This window comes from Nesoenas mayeri, assembly GCF_963082525.1.
Source record: "Nesoenas mayeri genome assembly, chromosome: 14".
NCBI lineage: Eukaryota > Metazoa > Chordata > Aves > Columbiformes > Columbidae > Nesoenas > Nesoenas mayeri.
The window spans coordinates 19692994-19713905 of NC_137556.1; the positions used below are offsets into that span (position 1 = coordinate 19692994).

Consider the following 20912-nt stretch of genomic DNA (forward strand, 5'->3'; position numbering starts at 1 on the left):
ACACTGTGAAGAACAAACAGTCCAGACACAGATTGTCAGCCACAAAGCACCAGGCTAAAGCCCTGATTAGAAGCACTGGAAGTGCAAAGAATGGAGCCATATAGATGTGTGTATATATATATACATATATAACTTACATGAAAATACTGCAAATCATTGGTGTGGTATGTGGCCACATGGCCAGCTGCCCTGCTGATACATAGAGGAGAGGGAAAGGCCATACAAAAGGTTAATGAGCAAAGCTGCCATTTCCAAATGAAAATGCATTCCCTGAGACAGAGCCCTGCAAACAACCGCATGGGCAAGGTGCTCAGCCTGGGGGGGTCAGAGCAGCCAGGAGCAGCTTGGTTGGCTTTGCTGGCTTTCTGCAGCCCCCAACCCTGCTAACACACCCAGCGACGCTGGCCCCACACTTATGGGTATCAGCAGAAAGCAGCAGCTCCGTACCTCTGTGACAGCATGGTTTGAACACAAGAAGAGCATGTGGTGCTCAGGAATTTCAGTACTTTGCAGCTGTGGTTGGTCCCCAGCACCTTGCTTCACTGCGGGTTGTCACCCAGCAGCTGGGAAGCTGGAAAGGTGCTGGTGCTCAGCCCCGAAGCTCCCAGGTTTCACCACATACCATATGGTGTGGGGCAGCCTCACTTATCAGTTCACTCCAGATGGAATTTAGGTTTTAGCACACTGAGGTTTCTCCTTGGACATAAACAAATCACGCATGGAAGAACAAAGGCAACCCAATTCATACTTCGTCAGCTTTTACACTGGGATTTCACCAAGCCCTGAGACAGATGAGGAGCCGAGGAGCCATGGAGCCCAGCACAGACCTGATGTGTGTCTGCAATCACTCTGCTGGTTGCCTGGACTTTAAAAATGCAGGAAGGCATAAGAAATGAACTGCAAGACCGAATAAAGTTGTAAATACAGTGAAAGCAGAAATGCTGAATTCCTACACCAAGCATTTGAAACACTAAAGCAAAACATGCGTAATAGAGCTTTCATAGAATCATTTTGGTTGGAAGAGACCCTCAGGATCATCGAGTCCAACCATAACCCAACTCTAGCACTGCCCCATGTCCTGAGAACCTCATCTCCGTCAGTTCAACTCTCCAGGGATGGTGACTCCACCACTGCCCTGGGCAGCCTGTTCCAATGCCCCACAGCCCATTCTGGGAAGGACTTTTTCCTAATATCCAATCTAAAGAGCCCAAAAGAATGCTTTCACTGCTGGGTGACTTAGGCTCACCAAGTTTTTATCTTGTGACCACTTAGTTGTGCTTTACCATCCATACAAATCAGATGCCAACCTGGAACACATGAGCTGCACCACACCATACCAGCCAGTGGGGATGGCACCAGGACTGAGAGACACTAATCCTGCAAACACAGAAGAATCAATCCCATCTGGTGACCCAGGACCTGGTTGGGTTAAGGTCTTCATCAAGAAACCTGAGTACTGGCCACTACTGAGACGTAGGTGTGGCATGACCCCATCCTTTGCGCAAGAAATATTAGCTATTTAACAACTGCTGGGAAGACCAGCTGGAGAGAGGTGAAAGTCTCTATCTGGAGCCTGGATAAAGACAACACATCCATCATTCAGCATTAAGGAGAGAATAGCTGTGAGCAATGATCTCAAGTCCCTTAATGGTGAGTGAGAGCTCACACAGATGTGTCAGCCCAGCTTTGATGGAGTTTTCACTGCCATGACCAGGGGATATCCCTTTTGGCCGCCAGGAGCTCTTGCCTTGGAGAATGAAGCCTGAAAAGCCAAATACAAGCATAAAATAACAAAATAATGGAAAATGCACATCTCATGGCCCCATGCAGAAGGAGAAGCCAGCACACTGCAACCCTTACTCTGGTGTGTATCAGTTTGTAAGAAAAATAATAGACACAAACCCAAACAAACATGCAAACAAAACACACGGAGCACCACACCTAGCAAAGCCTCTTACTCAGCAGCCATGGTTTCAGGATCTGCAAAGTTTTTTCTCCCCTGAAACACCTTCTGAATTTCAGTGGTATTTGGGAAACGAAAACTCCAGCACGCTCGTTAAACAAATCTCGGCACTTTATCAGCAGAGCAATGAGGGAAAAAGAGACCACTGAAAGTGGTCGGCATGTCAAGCTGAAGGAGAGACCACTGGAGTGGTTCCTTGGTGGGCTCTTCCTTGGTCACACAAGCAGGAGCATTGCAGCTCTGCTCTGAGAGCACATGGCAGCTGCTTCCATGCTTCAGAGAGGAGGCAAGAGCAGGCAAACCTCTGCAAACAACCTGACACAAAAGTGGGAAATTTCACTTTCCAGCCTTTGCACTGCATCAAATCCTGGGGCTCGGATTCTTGGATTTACATTCCTCCATGGTTTCATTTTTTCCTAAAACAAAACAAAAAAATATATAAAAAATCACAAGCTGTTAAGCTTCAAAACTTAATATTTCCTTAACTTGGAGCTTTTCAGCTCCACAGCTCTTGAACATAGACCTCTTCAACTGAAGTCTCCTGAATTAAGCTGTCTCCAGCAAGGCACTATCTGAACCCTTGGCTGTGGAGCCTCCTTCTCTCTGGGATGGCCGATGCCTTCCCACGCCACCACTGCAGGCTCCTGCTCCGGGCAGTGTCCCACCGGCAGGACACTCAGGTGGGGGCTTCAGGGCCACCGGTGTCCCCACACGTGGCACGTGTCACCCCCGGGGCAGTTCAGGATTGTTGCACACAGCAGGTACTGTGACATCTGGTGACATCCCAGACCTCTCAATGCCCCATGCCACTGTCCTCAGGGATGGCACAACTGAATGAGCAACCTTGGAGCAACTCAAGGTGGGCCATGAGACAGAGACAGGACAGCTCTCTCTGAAAACAACACTGGAAGAAGTATGTTTTTACTAATCCTTCTGAAGAGGAGCTGTAGGCCACACCTTGCTTCAGAGCAGGAGCTCAAAAATTAAAACAGATGGGTGGGTCATCTTTCATGTTCACACAAAAATACAGTCAAACGTGGCCTCTTCCTGGAAAATAAATGTCACAGGTCAGCAAAGAGACATCTCCATTCTCCTGGGGCATGCACAAGCATGTCACAGCCCTACAAGCAGGTAAGGCTGGATGCTCCATCCAGCTGGAGGTCCGGTAGCAAGGCAGGGCTCGGCTGTTGTCACCAGCACCCTTCACCGGGGCTGAAATGAGGGCACCAGCCTCTGTGTGCTCTCAGGGACACTTGGCCAAGCAATACAGAAGGGGGAACAGATTCATGCAGGAGCGCCACATTTGCAATGGTGTTCAGGCTTTTTCTGGAGACCGAGAGACCAAGGCTGACCAGGGAAAGACAGTGCTACTCTCAACAGCGATGGGTGGGAAAGACTGGAGGAGGAATTGAGAAGGGTCAGAAGTAATAGAGAGAGAAGACTGAGGATGGACCAAGTCAGCAAGGAGAAGGCTGTAGCAAGATGGAGAACTGGGAATGAGTTGGAAGGGACTATGCAGAACCACAAAGGGGACAAACAGAAGCATATCTCCTAGTGTGAAACCCTAAAAAAGAATCTTCATGTCCTTCTGTAGTCTCTGGAGATCACAAGGGCTGGGTCCCCTTCATCATGGTGATCCTATGACATGTTATTGCTCTTAGCTATGAGAGGGTCACTTAGTTAAAACCTGTTTCCTTGCAGAAAATTTGAAATAATTGCTTAAAAGAATGGGGGAAAGAGTTTAGGGGCAGGGAAGAACATTCTAAAAGCCAGAGGTGGCTTTATTACTAGATTGAAAGCTATTAGCTGTAGTTGTCCACACACATGCACCTGCACACAGGGAACAGTGAAAGGCCACAGGTATTACACTTCGGGAAGCAACACTCCAAGCAATGCTGGCATAATATATACTGCCTCAATATAGCATGATCTGCATCACTAGAAGCTGCTCACCGAGGACATTCTTGGGAAAATATCACAGTTAAAGCTTTGGGACAAACGTAGGGAGTAACGGGAAAAGTTACATGAACCAGGCACAGGTAAGTGGCTACAGCAGAGAAATGCCAAGTACCTCAACAAGCTACAATATGCCTTCAATTCTCCCTGCAGTTATTTCTCATTTAAAAAAATAAAAAACCTTACACTTAGTTTGAAAATACCTTTGAAAATTTATATCCTCATTCAAGAGAAACTTATTTTCTCCTAAATACCAGATAAGTCAACAGAATTGGATAGGGCTTGGCAGGCTTAGGGCCCCAGCAATTAGCTGAAGGGATCTTGAGTAAGACTGCAGGACCCTTCTCACAGAATTGCCTTTGGTTTAAAAGAAAAAAGACAGTTTGTAGTACAAGAATGACCAAACAAGATGAGCCAGGTGCATCAATCCTGCTCTGAGTGGCGTAACTGTGTTCCTTGCTTTTGTCAGATTTCCCTTCCCTTGGCTGGCCAAGTCTCACGTCACTACCCACGTGGTCACCCTGGGGTGCAGGCTCTGTTGGAGGTCTCCTCTCACTTCTAGGCCTCAACCACCTTCTACTCTTTTTCTTTTTTACTCAATGCCCTTTCTCAGTCTTTGTGTTTTTACAGGATCCTTTTCCCAGAAAAGCTCCTCTGGCTTGGTTAGGGAGAGCTGAGAGAAGTGATGGAAGGGGAAAAGTTTCTGAAGGAAGGAGCAGAACCAAAGTCATCCCCCTACAACCAACCACAGGCTATGTGCAGATGTAATTAAGAGTCCAGTAGTCTCTATGAAACACTTTCATAATTTTAATTAACATGTAATAATTTTGATCAATTTATTTGGTCTAGTAAGTCATGGCTTAAAATCCACTCTAAAAATCCTCTTGCGTAACAGACAACTCCAACAGTCACTGAAGAGCTGATCTAACACAACAAAACATACAGAATTGCTGCCGAAAGTGTAAATATAGGTAAGATCCCCTGGTGAGTGCAGGGGATTCCCTCTGCTGTCCGCAAAAAGGACAAGTCAGGCACCTTCAGACACACCTCGTAGTCCTGAGCCGCTTCTCCTGGGCCCAGTGACGCAAGCTCAGCTCTCCTCGTTCAGATTATGAGAGCCAGGGCTCAGACAAAGCCAGTCTTAATAAATACCAGATCACAAAACCTCCAAACCTCGCTCAACACAAGCCCTCGCACTTGCCAGGACCTACTGCCCACCAGACCAGGCCAGGGACGAAAGGCACTCCATTGAATGCTCAGCTCCAAACCACCCCATTCATTTGCAGCTTTTCCTGTGACATTTTATGAAGTAGAATCCAGTCTTAAATTCCTCCTTGGGAAAATGGCAAGACGAGTAAGGATCTGTGCGCTTGTTCCACAGGGAAAGAGGGAAGCTGGGAGAGTTTGGCTGCTAGTCAGTAATGGTACATCAAAAGAAGACAGGACATAGCTTGGGGTATCTGGGTAAGATTCTAGAGGAGAGGACAAGGAGCATGTTCCAGCATGAACTTAGCCCCCGAGGGACTGTCTGGGTGGCAAGAAGCCCAGAACCACCACCCATCCTGGCCCTGTTTTCCATTACCTCAGCCCACACACACTCCCTTCCACCTTCTGCCAGCCACGCTCCAGTTGTTCCTCTCCAAAGGCCACAACAAGCCAAGCAGCACAGGCAAAATAATACAGCCCTGCACTCATCACAGCACTCAGGGTCCAAGGTGCCATTTTGGCAAGCTGGTTTGATTCACAGGAGCAAACAGAACCCTGAGCAAGACAAAGTGGCCACAAGCACTTTTTTTTTTTTTTAATACCTCAAAGGACAAAGACACAGACCAAGCAAGACCTCCCAGAGCTGGAAAAGGTTGTTTTACTGCAGGACAGCATCCTTCTGTTATCACCTCCTCTGAAATGACACTCGGCCACACCAGACTTGGAGATCCAATAACTCCATAGGGAGCAGCTGCAGCCAGCACCATGCAGCAAGGGACAGTGAAGGGTCCAGTGAAGTCATTTTTATGCCATGATGCAGATGCCTCATGATGCTCAGAAATGTGATGTTATACCACGGCTACAGCACAGGAATATATTTTCCTTTACAAGTGCCCATACAGGCTCCACCTGCCCCTGTAACCCCTGTGCTGTGCAGCTGCCCCCCACAGACCCACTTTCCTTGGTGACCTATGGACAGACAACATGCCAGCTTTTCTTCAATGTTTAATACTCTGAATATTTTATTGGCTGGGTAGCCTCTTATTGAAATTACTGTACAATTTTCACTTATTTCAGCCAAAATTGAGGGCAATTTTGCTTAAATAAGCCTGTCTCTGCCATTAGCTCTATTTCACCAGGGATATTTGCTCTCACTTGTGCATATGACATCATCTATTGACATAACCCCACCAAAACAGGCATTTCAAACCCTTATGCTCTGCCATTTCACATGCTGCAATTATGCCCAAACAAATCTTTGATATTAGACTTCCACTGTGTTGCACTCCTCTACCATGCACTTTGGCTTTGTTTTTCCAAAGGGAAATATTTGCTTCTGGAGACTTGCATTGGTTTCCATCATGCCTAGAATCTCAACTATAGCAACTAAGGTTTTAATAATAGCAAAACTTACATATATTTCCAGCGACAATTTTACAAACCAAACTACATATTCAGCTTCTAGAAAAGCTTTGGAAAAACGGCCAATAAAACAGAACACAGTTACATTAACTCTCACACATAGTAGGGATTAAATTAGTTTAATAGTTACCATACAACTGCTTAAATGTTTTTAAAGTATTCTGTCTTCATACCATCACTCGGTTACTACACATATACAGCATTCAAGCATGAGGTGTTACAGCATTTAGACAAGAGCCTTGAGGAAGAGTTCAGTGCCAGGCACGATATCCATGTTTTCCTCCTCTTTATCTGAAAGCCCTTTTAACTTGGCATTTCTACTTCACAGGGCAACTGAGAATGGTCCAAAACCTCATTTTAACTCAGCCTTTACGTACTGTTGGTAGGCAATAATGGTCAGAAAAGCCCAAAGGGATTGTGATAAGACTACGTGCCCATCCAAGCTTTTGGGATTTGCTGGAGATAAGCTGCTCATCACTCCCAAGATTGTCTCCCCTGGCACTGCTCTCCCCCAGTGAGCTCTCCAGACATTCCACCCAGCTCCCTTCTCCCAAAGACCCTCCCAGGAGTCACCTCGGAGGAACAGCACAGTCAGCAATTCCCAAATCAAGAGTATTACATTTTACAAGCAGAGTCACGAGCCCTGCAAACTCAGTTGTTAGAAAGAAACCACAAGCCAAAGAGCAATGAAGTGGGTCAGAAATTGAGATACAGGAAAGGCTGCTTTAGGCAATCATTAGTGGTCACCTCCAGACAAGAATAAAGTCCCATTCACCACTTAAGTCTTCTCACCAATCCTCTGCTTCGTAGCTGTAAAGCTTATAGAATCGGAGTAAAGTTGCTTTTAAAGTTGACAACATAAATGAGATTGATGGGTACTTGGTAAAGGGAAGTAGCTAAAACACTTAGCAGCAGTTCCTATTGGAACTTAAACCTTGTTATCTTCTGGGTTCAGCATGTACACTACCCCCAACCCATAAAGAAAGAAACGATAGTACTTTATTAAAATACCAAAATTTATTTTTTTTTCCACATACATTTAGTCTCCCCAACATTTCCATTTGTCTGACCACCACCACCAACACCATGCCTTATCAAAACATTCCATACATACTTAAAATGAAGCTGAGGGTGGAGTCCTGCCTTTAAAAACTAAACAGGCATTTTGGACAACACATTCTTGGCAAGGTAATCTGGATGACATTTATCAGACACGTTAGGGAAAGCTCTTTCAGCATTTGTAAAAAGGACAGCCAAATAATGGTTACTGAAATAAGACTGCAGACTTTAATGAACTGTTTAAACCGTTTTCTTTTCTTACAGAGTCTGTCTCCACTGCCAGAGAGCTTGAATGACCTGGAAGTGTACACAAAAAGTTAGAAACTGGAATCCATTTTTCTCATGATTTTCCATTTACTACCTCCACTTACACAATAAAATATTGACATTAAATTACAACAAAAAAATACATTCCTTTCGGAGAAAATCAAGTTGAAAGCAAGACATTTGGTCCTTCTGCTGGAAGACTTATTCACAGTAAGTCACAATAGCAGGAATTCAGTGAAGGTAAGTGAGAGGATGGGTGTGGACCCGCTAGGCAAATATTGGCTGAACTCTGCCTACCCTGGCTCCTGTCAGACCAACTCCAGTAGCTGAGGCTCACTGCTTCTAAGCTCTCTTTCAAGAACCTATCAATTTGTCTATCAGACAAGTTTACTCTGAACCACTGAGGGAAGCAGGAAAGCATAAGGAATTCCATCATTGGAACGAAGTTTTAACTCACAGCAATTTTAATAGGAAAATCTAAGACACATTTTGGCCTAGCGTATGTTGAGTAATTCAGAAACTTGCTTCCTGATACCCTCCTACAAGAGCTCAGTTGACTTTGGGAGAAAACGTACCAAGAAAGCTATAATCTCCATCACAGAACAGTTCCCCTCTCAGACACCCTCCCCAACAAAAGGCTGAACTGCAGACTGGTCTAGATGGCCAAATTCAGCAACAAGGAAAACCACAGCTCATTTCCTTAGCCAATATGGTGCCAAAAGGAAAATTCTGTGGGTTTAGTAAGCAAGAGATAATTTAGCAACCATATAAAAACTGGAAAAATGTAATAAAATATTGGCTTTCCCATCTTACCTTAAAACCCTTCCCATTTACTTAATTTAAAGTATTGTTTGTGGTTCCTAACCCGTTGAAACAGTCCAAAGCTTGTAAAGATTAAGAAGTGGAAAAAGAATCCCTAAGTCAGGTTATATTATACAAGTTTTTGGACTTTATCAAGTTCCAATAAATTCAGTTACCTTCTGGTCCTCCGTCCTGAAGCAATTCTTAACATAGTTGGCAAATTTGGGTTCCAGCTTAGGAAGGGAAGAACCCTATTTTGAAAAAACCAAGCTTTAATGTATGCAGGTCATTTAGTGATTCCAATACAGAACTTATGAAGCTTAAACCCTTTGCAATACATGTGGAATTTTACTGAACTCACCTTGCAACATCCCAAACCAATCTGCTTTTAAACATTTTAAAAAGTTTGCTTCTCTACAGTAACCAGGTATTTATCACAGGAGTGCTTACATGCTAAAATGGCTCTACAAGCACTTTGCTCGTGCTCAGAAACACCCCAGTAAACATCCACTGCTAAAATAACCTTGTCTGTAGTAATTCATACACTATTCAGACAAACTTGAACTAATTCCATATTTATGGATTCTTACAAGAGGATGAAACCTGAAACATTACTATCCTTCAACTTCAGCTCTCTAAAGCAAAAAAAAAAAAAAAAAAAAAAAAAATCACAACAAACCAACCCATCTCCTACTTGCTCTTTAAGACTCATCCTAATACACTAGGTCTGTGAATCTAAGAAACTGTTCTAGAGACATGTCTTTGTGGCTCAGAAATTGTCCTTGTGTTTTTTTAAAGCTGCTAACTTGTTCGCTGTCTGCTAGAAATGCTATTGTATACAGCAATGCACAAACCTTTTGCCTTACACTAAGGTATGTTCTAGCACCATCTTGGAAAATATTAAATTAAGCTGCCTGCTACTGCTTCTACACATTTGTGCTTACAGAGCATTTCCCAGTAAAAACTCTTCAGCAGCAGCAAATACATTCTAAAGCTCTTTGTCAGTTATCTGGTCTGTGTGCATCCCTCCATAGGGACATCTGTCTACCACGAGCAGCTTGGCACTTCTGCTTACACTGCAGAAACACCACTAATCCTGCCTCCTGAGACACACAAAACTACACAGCATCACTAGATCAAGACGTTATTTTGACCTGGCAGAACAACACCATCCATCACTGTCAGGTTCACAACTTAGGGATATGCATTTCGATCCTGATCACAAGCTGTCATTGATCACTTTGTATTCACTCTATACTCAAACACCTTTTGCCTTATTTTGCATTTCCTGGGACAAAACTGCCTCAAAATGCCAGGAATCTAAGAAGGAGATAATTGTAATTCTTTAGATGACTTGACTGCCCATGGAAGGGAGGAAAGGTTTTAATCTCAGACCAAACTAAAACAAAAAACAAAACCCACACACAAAAATATTCCCACATAAACATGCAGTTCTTCAGAGCAAAGAATTTGGTTTAGTCACAAATGAGCATATGATCCATATGCACACTCCCGAGTAGTGAAGTAACACCAGAATTCACATAGTCCAGATGTCAGGTCCTCATTAACACATATTCTGCAGAACAGATGTGTACTCAACTGCAGCCCTAGCAAGCACACAGCTTCCAAACTTGGCTAAGGGGGAACAAATTGCTTTTACCCGTTACACTTTTATCCAACCAGCCTATAACTAAAATGCAATTTTATTTCTTGTACTTAAATAGCAGCTAAGAAGAATACTCATACACACAACCATGAAGTGCTAGTCAGGGCTGATAGTAACCAGAAGCTGAGTGACTGCTCTGTGACCTTCCAAAGATGAAACATCCACTGAGGGGAGACTCAATTAACCCTAGACCTCCAGTTCAGAAAGCAAATGCTTTCAGGTTTTAATTGATTCATTAATGGATACCACAAGCACCTATCTCCCCCTTCTGGAAGTTTCAAGGACTTACAAGCATCTGGATATCTAAGTTGGAAACTGCTTCAAGACCAAGCTATTCCAAGCATGTGAAAAACTCTGCTTTATTCTAGTTGCCTAAAAAATGTGTGCACTAGTTAAGACACCTTTGATTTTAATATTTTGTTGGCTTGGGGTTTGTTTGGTTTTCTTCTGTTTGTATTTGCTTTTTTGTTTTTTATTCCCCCCAAATTTTAACTGAGATCATCCACTAATATCAAATTACTGATCATCACTACTGGAAGAATAAAAAAATCAAACCACAAAACAGTGTTTTTGTTTAGCATGAGCACAAAGGCTTTTTTTTTTGTCCCACGTGAATCTTCCATTCTGAGCTTCAACATCAACATACTGAGGTAACAGCACAGCAACCAGTGACATACAACCACTTCTTAAAAGCATTCAGTTCCTCTGACTTATGGAAGTCTAAAGATAAAGCTGACAAACCTACATTTCAAAAAACTCACCTTATCTATGGACGCTTGCATTTTTGCTTTAATCTCCTCTAACGACAGAGGGACTTTTGGTGTTTTTGGAGTTAGAGTTTTATCCTTCTTGGAATCTGGAGTCTGAAAGATTAGTTTCATTAGGAACTTACACATATATACTACACAAAAAGCCCAGAGACTTGTACATTTAGCCATGGGATCACCAATATTCACAAGGGACAGCACGTCTGATTTCCACTGAAGCAATAAACAGTATCCCTTGAATGCTTCATATTAAGATTCAAAAACCTAACTTAATGGTTAGTACACTTAGCATTCAGCAAGAAAACTAGCTTCCAAACAGGAATAAACATTTGTTTTACTCGGTTGTCATCACTTACTTTTGATTTAGATGATGGTGTGGATGGCTTAGAGTCTTTTCCATTTTGCTTTGCTTTCTGTATATTTTTTCCTGGAGCCTCACGGACAGGCTGCAGAGAAAGCACTTATGGTTATTTGCCATGAAAAACTGCTATCAGTTTTAAGCTTGTGAACATAATACTCAAAACTTAGTGACAAATACATACCATTTAACCTTCAACAAAAAAAGCATTATTGCCTATACATAATGATCAGCATCAACTATTTAAGCAAAATATGTATGCTGCAGGAAGACAAATGAAAAACTACTAGTACAGCACAATATAGAAACATAATCAAGTTTTGTTATTTGGGGGCAGATATGGCATGGGACTAATTCTAGGTGGCACCGCAATTCCAAGATCTGACTTGGTGCTTGTCTTCTGTAACATAACCATTACCTCTTGTTTGGCACTTCATACAGAAATATCTCAGATGTCATTGGCAATGTCACATGTATACTTACAAATTCTTATTACAGATTCTTATATTCCTACATAAATCAAGGGACCATTTCATTCAGCCACACTAGATTTAATTAGATGGCAGGAAATCTGCAGTTCAGATTGTCTTCAACAAGCCTTAAACTATTGTGCACCATCACCTACAATAATTCATTAGGACAGAGCAGCAAATAATGAAGTAAAACATTAAACACTTGTTTCTAAACAGCACATACAAACACATAAATTCACGCCAAAGTACACAAGTTCAAACAAATTACTACCTTCTAACTCTGCAGTTGTGAAGCTGTCCTAGATTATTTTACCACCAGATGGCACTCAAGGGCTGATGTAAATTCACATCTGAGCACTTGGCTGACTGAAGTGAACCTTTTCCAATGGGCAGACAGATCTAGATCTCTTTTTTATTGAAAGTTAGGCTGCTAGCAAGACCTTTTTCACAGCATGAAGGGCTAACTGAAATGGCAAAGCACAAGCCACATCTTTGAGCAGGATTCTGTCTGCTTTAGTAGCCAACACAGAATCACGCGAGCCTAGCAACTGCAGGTGTACACACACACCCTTAAGAATCAGCCATTCCACATGGATTGGATACACATTCACACCCATGTTCTAATGTCCAATTAGAATTTCTTTACATAGGCTAAGCTAAATCCAAAGCATCCCATTCACGTATTCCAAAATAGCTGTGCTTAAACTCATTAAGGGACTATCTGCCCAATTACTGTCATCTCTTATACTGATATCTAGTCCATAATAAACCAGAATATCGCTCTAAGAAGAGGACACCTCAATTAGCTTCTGCATTATAATAAATGCAGAGTGCAAATGCCAACAGTTATCTCACTTACACAAAGACTGCTTCCCCTCATTCCCTGTCCTGTTTTCAGCTGTGTGTGGTGTTTAGCTGCCTGCCAGGTTCAACTACAATACCCCCCTTCTGTTTCAGGGGTCTTTGTAGGAATCCTCAAAGATGACTCCATCAGGACAGTTAATAAACACCTATTAGCAAGTCAAAGGGTATTAGCACTTGCTCCCCGTCTGAATACACTTAGCTGCAGGTATTAAGTCCATCTGGTCTTACCACTCACTTCCTTTTAAGTTTATTTAAACGGGCTGTCTAACTTCACCTTCATGGGTAAAGATGGTCACAACGTGTGTGTGTATATATATATATATATAGATATATATGGCACTTACTTTCTTCATTGGTGTTTTTATTTCTTCCTCATCATCCTCCAAGTCATCCTCATCACTAGAATTGGAAAGGTAGTCACTCACAACTCAGGATTCATACTCACAGTTTTAACCACTTCCCTCCCCAATAACATGCTTTACTCATGAAGGGAGCAAGTAATCTTCCCAAGTCTACCTTATACCTTGTTTTAACATGTGGCAAGGTGTTAGGCCAAATACTCTACTTCCTACTGTTAAAGCAGTTAAATGCATTCCCTTCTGCTTTAATACTGAAGGAGTGTATCTTAGGACTGACTAATAATAAAGACATTCTAAATTTATTTAATGTTAATGAATTATATAAAACTAAGTTTCATCACCCAGCATGACACATCTGAACAACACTAATTTAGTTTACATTGGTGATAAACTTGAGGTAATTCTACTTATTTTTGCAGCTAAGATAAAAAAGTAGTTCACTCACTTATCATCCAGTTATGTCACAACTCATTCTGAAAATTAACCCTGTATTCCAAAATACATTATCAAAACAAGAGTACGTACTCATCATCCTCATCATCGTCATCTTCATCATCCTCCTCATCATCTTCTGACAATTTTGGTTTTTTCTTTAAAAATATCAAGTATGTTAAATGTCAGTATCATTTTGTCTTAATAAACAGCAGCCTTGATCCAAAATGATTTGTGGCATTAATTACAAGACTAATCTTCCACCATTTTAACTAAAGAACAAGTTACTGCTGCCAAGCCAAAAAGCTATTGACAAATTTACAGCATGCTCTGAGCACATGAACCCTTTCTTCTACACTACAGAACTTCAATCAGCATTTAAACTCTTGCAGAACACTGATGTTTATACCAGAATCTGCACATACCCAGTTACTGCAGTGGACAAAACTTCCACATTAGCTTTCATATTAGCCCCTCCAGCAAAGCTCTGGTAACTATCCGTACTTAACTACACTTCTGTAATTGAGTACTTGTCAAGACTCAAAACACAATTCTTCCCCACAGATGTCAACAGGCCACCTAGCATATAATCACAGCAAAACATCTAACTGCTTGCTCCTAGAGGTAGCATTATTATCAAACCACAAGAAAATTCTGCAGACAAGGTGACTGAAAGTATATGTACCTGTGGTGTTTTGGCTCCTCCTCCACTTGCTGGTCTCTTTGTCGAAGTGTTCACAATTTTTGTATCATCTTCCTCATCATCTGATTCTGGTTCCTCCTCTAATGCTGATAAAATGATGGCAATGTATAAAAAACTCCATTTAAGAACAGTTAAAACAAGATTGCTAGTAAGAAACAAACGGAAGAGTGTCACTCACAACTAAATAGGCAAGGTCTTACTGAGATACTGAATCAACAGGAAGAAGCTTCTTACTAGCAAACTAACCACTGAGATCCAAAACGGGTGAATAACCATGAATTGCCTGTAACATTCCTCACAGAAGATAAGCTACAGAAAGCCAAGAATTACCTTTTCTCAATTTCTAAAGAGAGACATTTAAGAGAACTTCTAAAGACCAGTTTCAAAGACAATTCTACTAAGGAGGTTAGTCCTGGCTTAGTTTTTGGTGCAAACTCAAAACTTTCATAGGCAGTCTCCTCAGACTCTCAACTGAGAAGCAGAAAGCTCTCAGCTTTCTGCTGTGGGACACACTGTGAACCTAAAACCCATTTGTAAGGAGAGCGATTAGAACTCAAACTGCAAGGTTGACAAACTCCCTCCTTTATCCACAAAAAACACAGGGCAAGAAAAGGTAGGCAAGCATTTCTCTGAACTCCTTTGTCCCACAGTTACCTCACACCTCTGAAGACAGGGAATTAAAGATTCAGAGGGTCAGTTTTAGAGAAAGTACCACTTGAGATATCAGATACATCATCTAAGTTCTGTTGGTGCTGACAGGTTAGCAAGATCACAGATTAGCAACCAAGTAACACATACCTACAAGATGTTGACCGCTGATGTAAACAGGCCCTGAACCACATTTCAACCTCAAAGCCACTGGCGGTGTGATCTCAAAGCCACCTAATGAAACCTAAGCAAAAAAACCCCACCACTTTATTTATTCAAATATTAAAGACAAAGAAAGTTTAACAGATAATCCATTCTAATGAAACCAGGAGCACAAACATCTGTAGGCTCCCTAATATAATTACCAGACCTATCCACATTTGTTTCTACTCAGCAGCATTACCAACTTCAACATTATCCATCTCATCCACCCCCAGCATTGTGGAGTTCCACTTGTACAGCATCAGTAACACTGATTCAAAGAAATCAAGACAGGCTACAGATGCAGCTGCCTGCAAACACATACATTTGAATACATAGAGATTATATGCATAATTACTAAAACTTATTTATAAAAATGTATCATCGGAGATCCAATTTATTGTAGATTTTCCCAGGTTCCTGTACTTACTGTAGGCTGCACTGACATTTTCAGAGATGCCAGTACTACTTTAACAGGGTTGCCTTCATAGTCCAGTGCTTCTGCTTCTACAACATGTAGTTCGTCTTTGGCTCCAGCCCCTAAAGTAACCTGTGAAGTAAAGAAGAGTGGACATTCTGAGAGTCTTCCCAAATATTCTGAAGTCTTTTAAACTAAACTGCATTAACTGCCCAAGGGAAGAAGTACAAATGCAAGTGTAGAGGAAGGGAAACAACAGCTATCACTACTACAGAACCACCACCTTTATCCTTATCCTTCCTGCCATGTTTCATCTGTCAATTGCTTCACTTTTTACAACACTACCTGCTTTCTGCTTATTTGACATTCAGTCTTGAGACTGAACACATGCTCAAACTCAGTGCTGTCATTTATGCATGTGCCTTCTGCATTAATTTACCAAGGACTGGAGCTGCTGTTCCAGAGCATTCAAATTTCAAGTGCCTGGATTCCTTACCCTGGGTACCAAGTCTGGCACTTCGTGAAGATTCAAAATCATAGCTGCAGGGAGGCAAATGAATGACAGACATGGGACAGGCCTGAAATTCCAGTTCTCTGAACCTCTGACATCTGAGTCAGGATTACATGCAAGAGGTGTGAAAACCAAGAATCCCTTGAAGTATTACAATTATTCCCAAGACCAGTGAACAAGGCTGTGTTTCCTTTCCCAATGCTCGTGACAAGAAAGCTTTCACCCTCCCTGGAAGATGTGGGTGTAAACATTTCAGGCAGAGACACCTAAGCTCCCATTCTCTGGTTGCTATAGCAACCCAGACAAGATGTATCAGGCTGAACGCTGAGAAACAGAATATATAATTCAGTACTCCTGACAAGTTCTGTTACTGTAAGTTTAAAGAGGCAAATTGTTGCACTGATCTCACCTCTCAAATAGGCTGACAACAACAATAACCTATCTAGTTGGTGGAACTACCCACCAGGACAAGAATTTAAGAGCATGCCCTCCACCACCAGTTCCTCCTGTCATTTGCACCAGTTCAAGCAATACTGCAGCACTTACTATTAATTTATTTACTGAATGTCTGGCAAGTATCCATTCATGTACTTTTATTTCTGCACTGAAGGAACGCACACTGGCAATAAACATGCAATGAAGCAGTGACCATCCCTCTTTATGTTTTCAGTTGTCATTGGTAAGACACCTACAGAAACCCTCATGACACTTTCCACCTCTACACACTTCCATCCTCCTGCCCTTTCAATTTTAGCCTTGTTTTCTCCCCACCTCTTTCTGTACCTCGCACCCATGTCATCTCCACAATTATATCTTAACTGATGTGCCAGTCTTTATATATCTAATCTTATCAGGTACACAGATCAGTAACCAAGTATTCGCTACCTTCACACTTTACCTTCCATCAACTTCTTCCTCCACTTGCCAAGGTATGTCCTGTTTGTAGTTATGTTTAAGATCTTGCAGGCCTCTTAGACATTTCTAGTTTGCAATTTGCTATTTCAACCTCCATTTCTCCTATATATAATATTTTGCCTTTAAAATGACAGGTTATTGAATTAAGACTTTTTTCCTACAACCATAAAAACTAAGCATTGGTTATGCATCCAATCTGCTTCATCCCCTGAGAAGAGTGCACACCATCAAAAGAGATGCTATAGGTAATTTTCCAAAAAATAGGATTTTTGGATAAGGCCATACAATTTGAGTATCACTGATCAATTACATCTGCAGGAAAATCATTCAAATATGAGAACTAGCCACATGAACTTGTCCTATACACACTCTATGGTTATATTCTTCCCTCAAAGGACATCCTAATTAAGAACAAATTAGTCACTGCCAAGGCTGTAATTTTCATAAAATTCAAGGACTTAAGACACATGATTCACTAACTGTATGTGTTCTAAGTACCACTGTGAATAAGTTTGGATACCGTTATTGCACAAGTCTCCTGTAGGAAGCAATTCTGCTGTAGGAATTAACCCACAATTATAACACTCATTTGTTTTCAGGTATCATTAAGGCATCTCTGTGTTTAAATTGTAATAAACTCTAAAGCAAAGAGATGCTACAGCTCTTTAATTCTTTGACCCTGAAGTTGCGGCATATTATGATTCTGCTAACGAAAAGTAACATGCACAGGCCAGAACAAAGGCCTTAAAATATTATATCTCGCTTGTGTGGTTGCAGAAAGATTTAAGGACATGTATAAGCACTCTCAATGAACAGATTCTGATTTCCAGGGTTACCATGCTCAGTGAATAGTCTGTTAGATGAACTAGCTGAATGAAACCAAGCATTTCCCAGTTACATCTTTAGAGAAAATAACACTAGGGACAATAAGTCAAAACATAAACCTTCTTCCCCCCTTAGTTATTAGCGGCTTAGGGAAAAAAAATGTTACTGGAATTATATTTGGAGAATATAAAAAAAAAATATAAAAAAGCTTTTCAAAATAAAGTTTCTAATAAATTCTGCTAAACTGTGCCCATGCATGATTCTTTTAAGTCTATCCTTCCCCTATGCTCCTGTAGCATCTGAACCATTGTATTAGAGATGTCAGTGTATACTCCAGCCTTTAATTCCAATTAGTACACATGTTACCCTACTGTAAATTTATTTTTAAACTTTTCCAGTCTTGCATTGCTTGCTGTAAACAATAAAACATCAGTAGATATTTTAACCTTTTTTTTTTTCCAATACAGCAAATTTTTTGGGTGACATGATATGCTCCACTCCCAATAAGAATAGCTTATTATTTTAACAGGTTCACATAAAAATACCAGTAAAATAAATTTATTAAAGGAAACAAATGTACATTAAAAAAATCACGTCTCAAAATATCACACAGCAATTATTAAAAATACAAAAAGATACTTGCCGTTCTCAAAGATAACTGATGCTCATTTTCTTCATCATCTACTTTGAACTGATACTCCTTGTCTGCTTTAAGCTCACAGCCTGAAGAAAAAAAAAAAAACACAACACATTAAATTATAAGCATACTATTTTATTTACACATGGTATTCACTAACCACTCCTTATTTTAAAACTTGCTGCTTCATTGCTCCGCACTGAGATGGAAAACCAACGGCACTCCAGGCGCACAGGAAAAGAAGCACGTGGAATGGGGAAAAGCCCAGGCGAGCCCACGGCCTACAGCCAGCCTCGCAGCTCCCAGCCTGCTCCGTTAAAGCCCATCCGCCGGCAGACCGTTCGCGATCCACGCTCTCCGCGAATATAACCTCTCCCGGGACGCCATACGCCAGCGGTCGGGCCTCCTCCGGGACCGGCGGGCGCGCCACGGCCCGTCACCCTCCACGTGCTCCATCGCCCGCCGCGCCATGTGCTCGGCAGCCGGCCGCTCCGAGAGCGCCCGCGCCTATAGAAACGGGCGGGCGGTGCGGAGAACAAAAGAACGCGGGGCCAGGCCGCGCCACCGCCACGTGCGAACAGCACGCCACGTGGGGCAGCGCGCGACGCCAACGGCCGCCGCATGACCCCTCGCCCCACAAGGCCCCTCTCAGCCTCCCGCCCCGCTGAGGCGCCACGTAAGACGCACACCAGACCGCGGCCCCCACGCCGGCCCCGCCGCCTCGGACCGCCTCTCGCTCAGCCCCAAGGCCTAAGGAAGCGGGCGAGAAGGATCAGCAGGCACGGGGAACGCGAGACTGGGGGAGCCACAGGCCGTTACCGAAAAGGAAGGTCTGCGGGCGCAGGGGTCCCATGCTCTCCATGTCCATGGCGCTGTCCTCCATCTTCTTGGCCTGCTGCGGCGAGAGGCACGAACGGCAATGCTGCGCTGCGGGCGGACGCGCACTAAAGGAAGCACCCTGCCCGCCCACTCGCAGATATAGACCGCGCGCTCTCGCGAGACCCGCGCGCCGGCCACGCCTCCTCTCGTCCTCCGTGCGGCCTCTGCGCATGCGCCGCCCGCGAGCGCGGGGGAGGGTCGCGAGCGCGGTCTGCAGCGGTCTGTGGGGTTGAGGCGCTTCAAGATGGAGGCGGCCGGGGTGGAGGAAGCGCGCGCCGCGGGGATATTCGCTCCTCTGCCGCGTGTGGGGCCGGCGGGGCTTCGACAGCGTGCGGGGAGAGGGGAGCGAGCGCCGCCCAGGCAAGTGCCCGGTCGCCGCTGTCACCTGAAGGGACCGGCCGGGCGGCGGCATGAAATGCCTGCAGGGGCCCGGCGGGGTGGACCCGGTCGCTCCGGGGGGGGCGGAGCCTGCCTGCGCGGTATCTGACTGCGTCCCGCTGGGCCCCTCAGATGCCTCCCCGGGCCTGGGGAGGGCTTTGTCTTGGTGGGATGCTCTCGGTATTTTATTGTGTGCACCGTAGAACCATTTTGCTGGAAAAGACAATTCAATTTTATCGAGTCCAAGCATTAACCCAACCCTGGCACTGACCCATGGCCCTGAGGACCTCATCTCCGCAGTGGCACCAAACACCCACCTTCAGGCACCATAAATGTTCATGAGCTCACAGCCCTTGTCAGCTTTAATTTAAAACCTTGAAAAGCAGCCACTTTCCTGTCTCCACACCCGTTTGGGTGAGCTGCCATTCTGAGTTACTGCTGCCTGTGCTGCTGGGCTCTCAGGACCAGCAAGCAGCAAGTTTGGGAACCTCCTTTCAGCTGGTGTGTGATGGGAGGGAAATACTCCATGTGAATTGGCACGTGGGGACTTCTGTGTGTCACAACACAAAAATCAGAATTTGGTTGTTTGCTTGTTTTTTGTAGTAAGAGACACAAGCCCTTCAAAGGCTTGTGTATGCATTACCACCTTCGCTGGCTGTGGGCACATCTTGGAACTGTTCCAGGCTGCCCTCGTGTCCAGACGCTAGTCTGTAAAAGTCAGATGTGTTGGGTGCTGTAAACTAGCTACTCTCAGAATTTCTTTACCTGAACACCTGCTCTTCAAAAATAAAAGCATATAACCTCTTCATGCTCATGTCTCTCCGTTAATTTGATATATGTAGTTTGTATTCATAGCACTTGCGTTCATATTTATAAAGTAAGACAAATTTTGTTGCTGAAAATGAGACAAACTGAAACAAAAAAGAACTGACACAGTGGTAAAATGAATCTTACCTGTCAAAACGTGGCATTCCCCTCCTTTCTCACTCTCCCAAAAGCTCACCCCATTGAAAAATAGTAAATACAGTTCTGCAGTACATATGCATTCTGCTTATTTTCAAATGTAAAGTCTCTCATTTGCAAGACACAATTATTTTTCCAAATTCAAAGTGACTTGAGCCGTGGGTTCATTGGGATACGTCCCCCTACGATCCTGTTAAAGCAGATCATCTGCTGGTGCAGTATCTAATACTAATTAGAGCTG

At 43.2% G+C, this 20912-nt stretch overlaps 1 protein-coding gene across 2 annotated transcripts; it reads right to left on the bottom strand.

The window, feature by feature from the left end:
* Window positions 1-2088: 2088 nt before the first annotated feature.
* NPM1 (nucleophosmin 1) lies at window positions 2089-19378 on the bottom strand. Of its 2 annotated transcripts, none has more exons than XM_080353487.1 (11): window positions 19271-19378; window positions 18458-18537; window positions 15576-15695; window positions 15095-15188; window positions 14279-14382; window positions 13687-13751; window positions 13147-13201; window positions 11464-11553; window positions 11102-11203; window positions 8851-8925; window positions 2089-2379 (listed from the first exon to the last, which is right to left on the bottom strand). In XM_080353487.1, the coding sequence occupies exons 1-11, from the start codon at window positions 19332-19334 to the stop codon at window positions 2239-2241; spliced, it is 990 nt and encodes a 329-aa protein (XP_080209613.1). In that variant the 5' UTR covers window positions 19335-19378; the 3' UTR covers window positions 2089-2238. The 2 variants fall into 2 exon arrangements, with proteins under 2 accessions (XP_080209613.1, XP_080209614.1); XM_080353488.1 differs by lacking the exon at window positions 2089-2379 and adding an exon at window positions 7564-7903.
* Between the last annotated feature and the right edge of the window lie 1534 nt (window positions 19379-20912).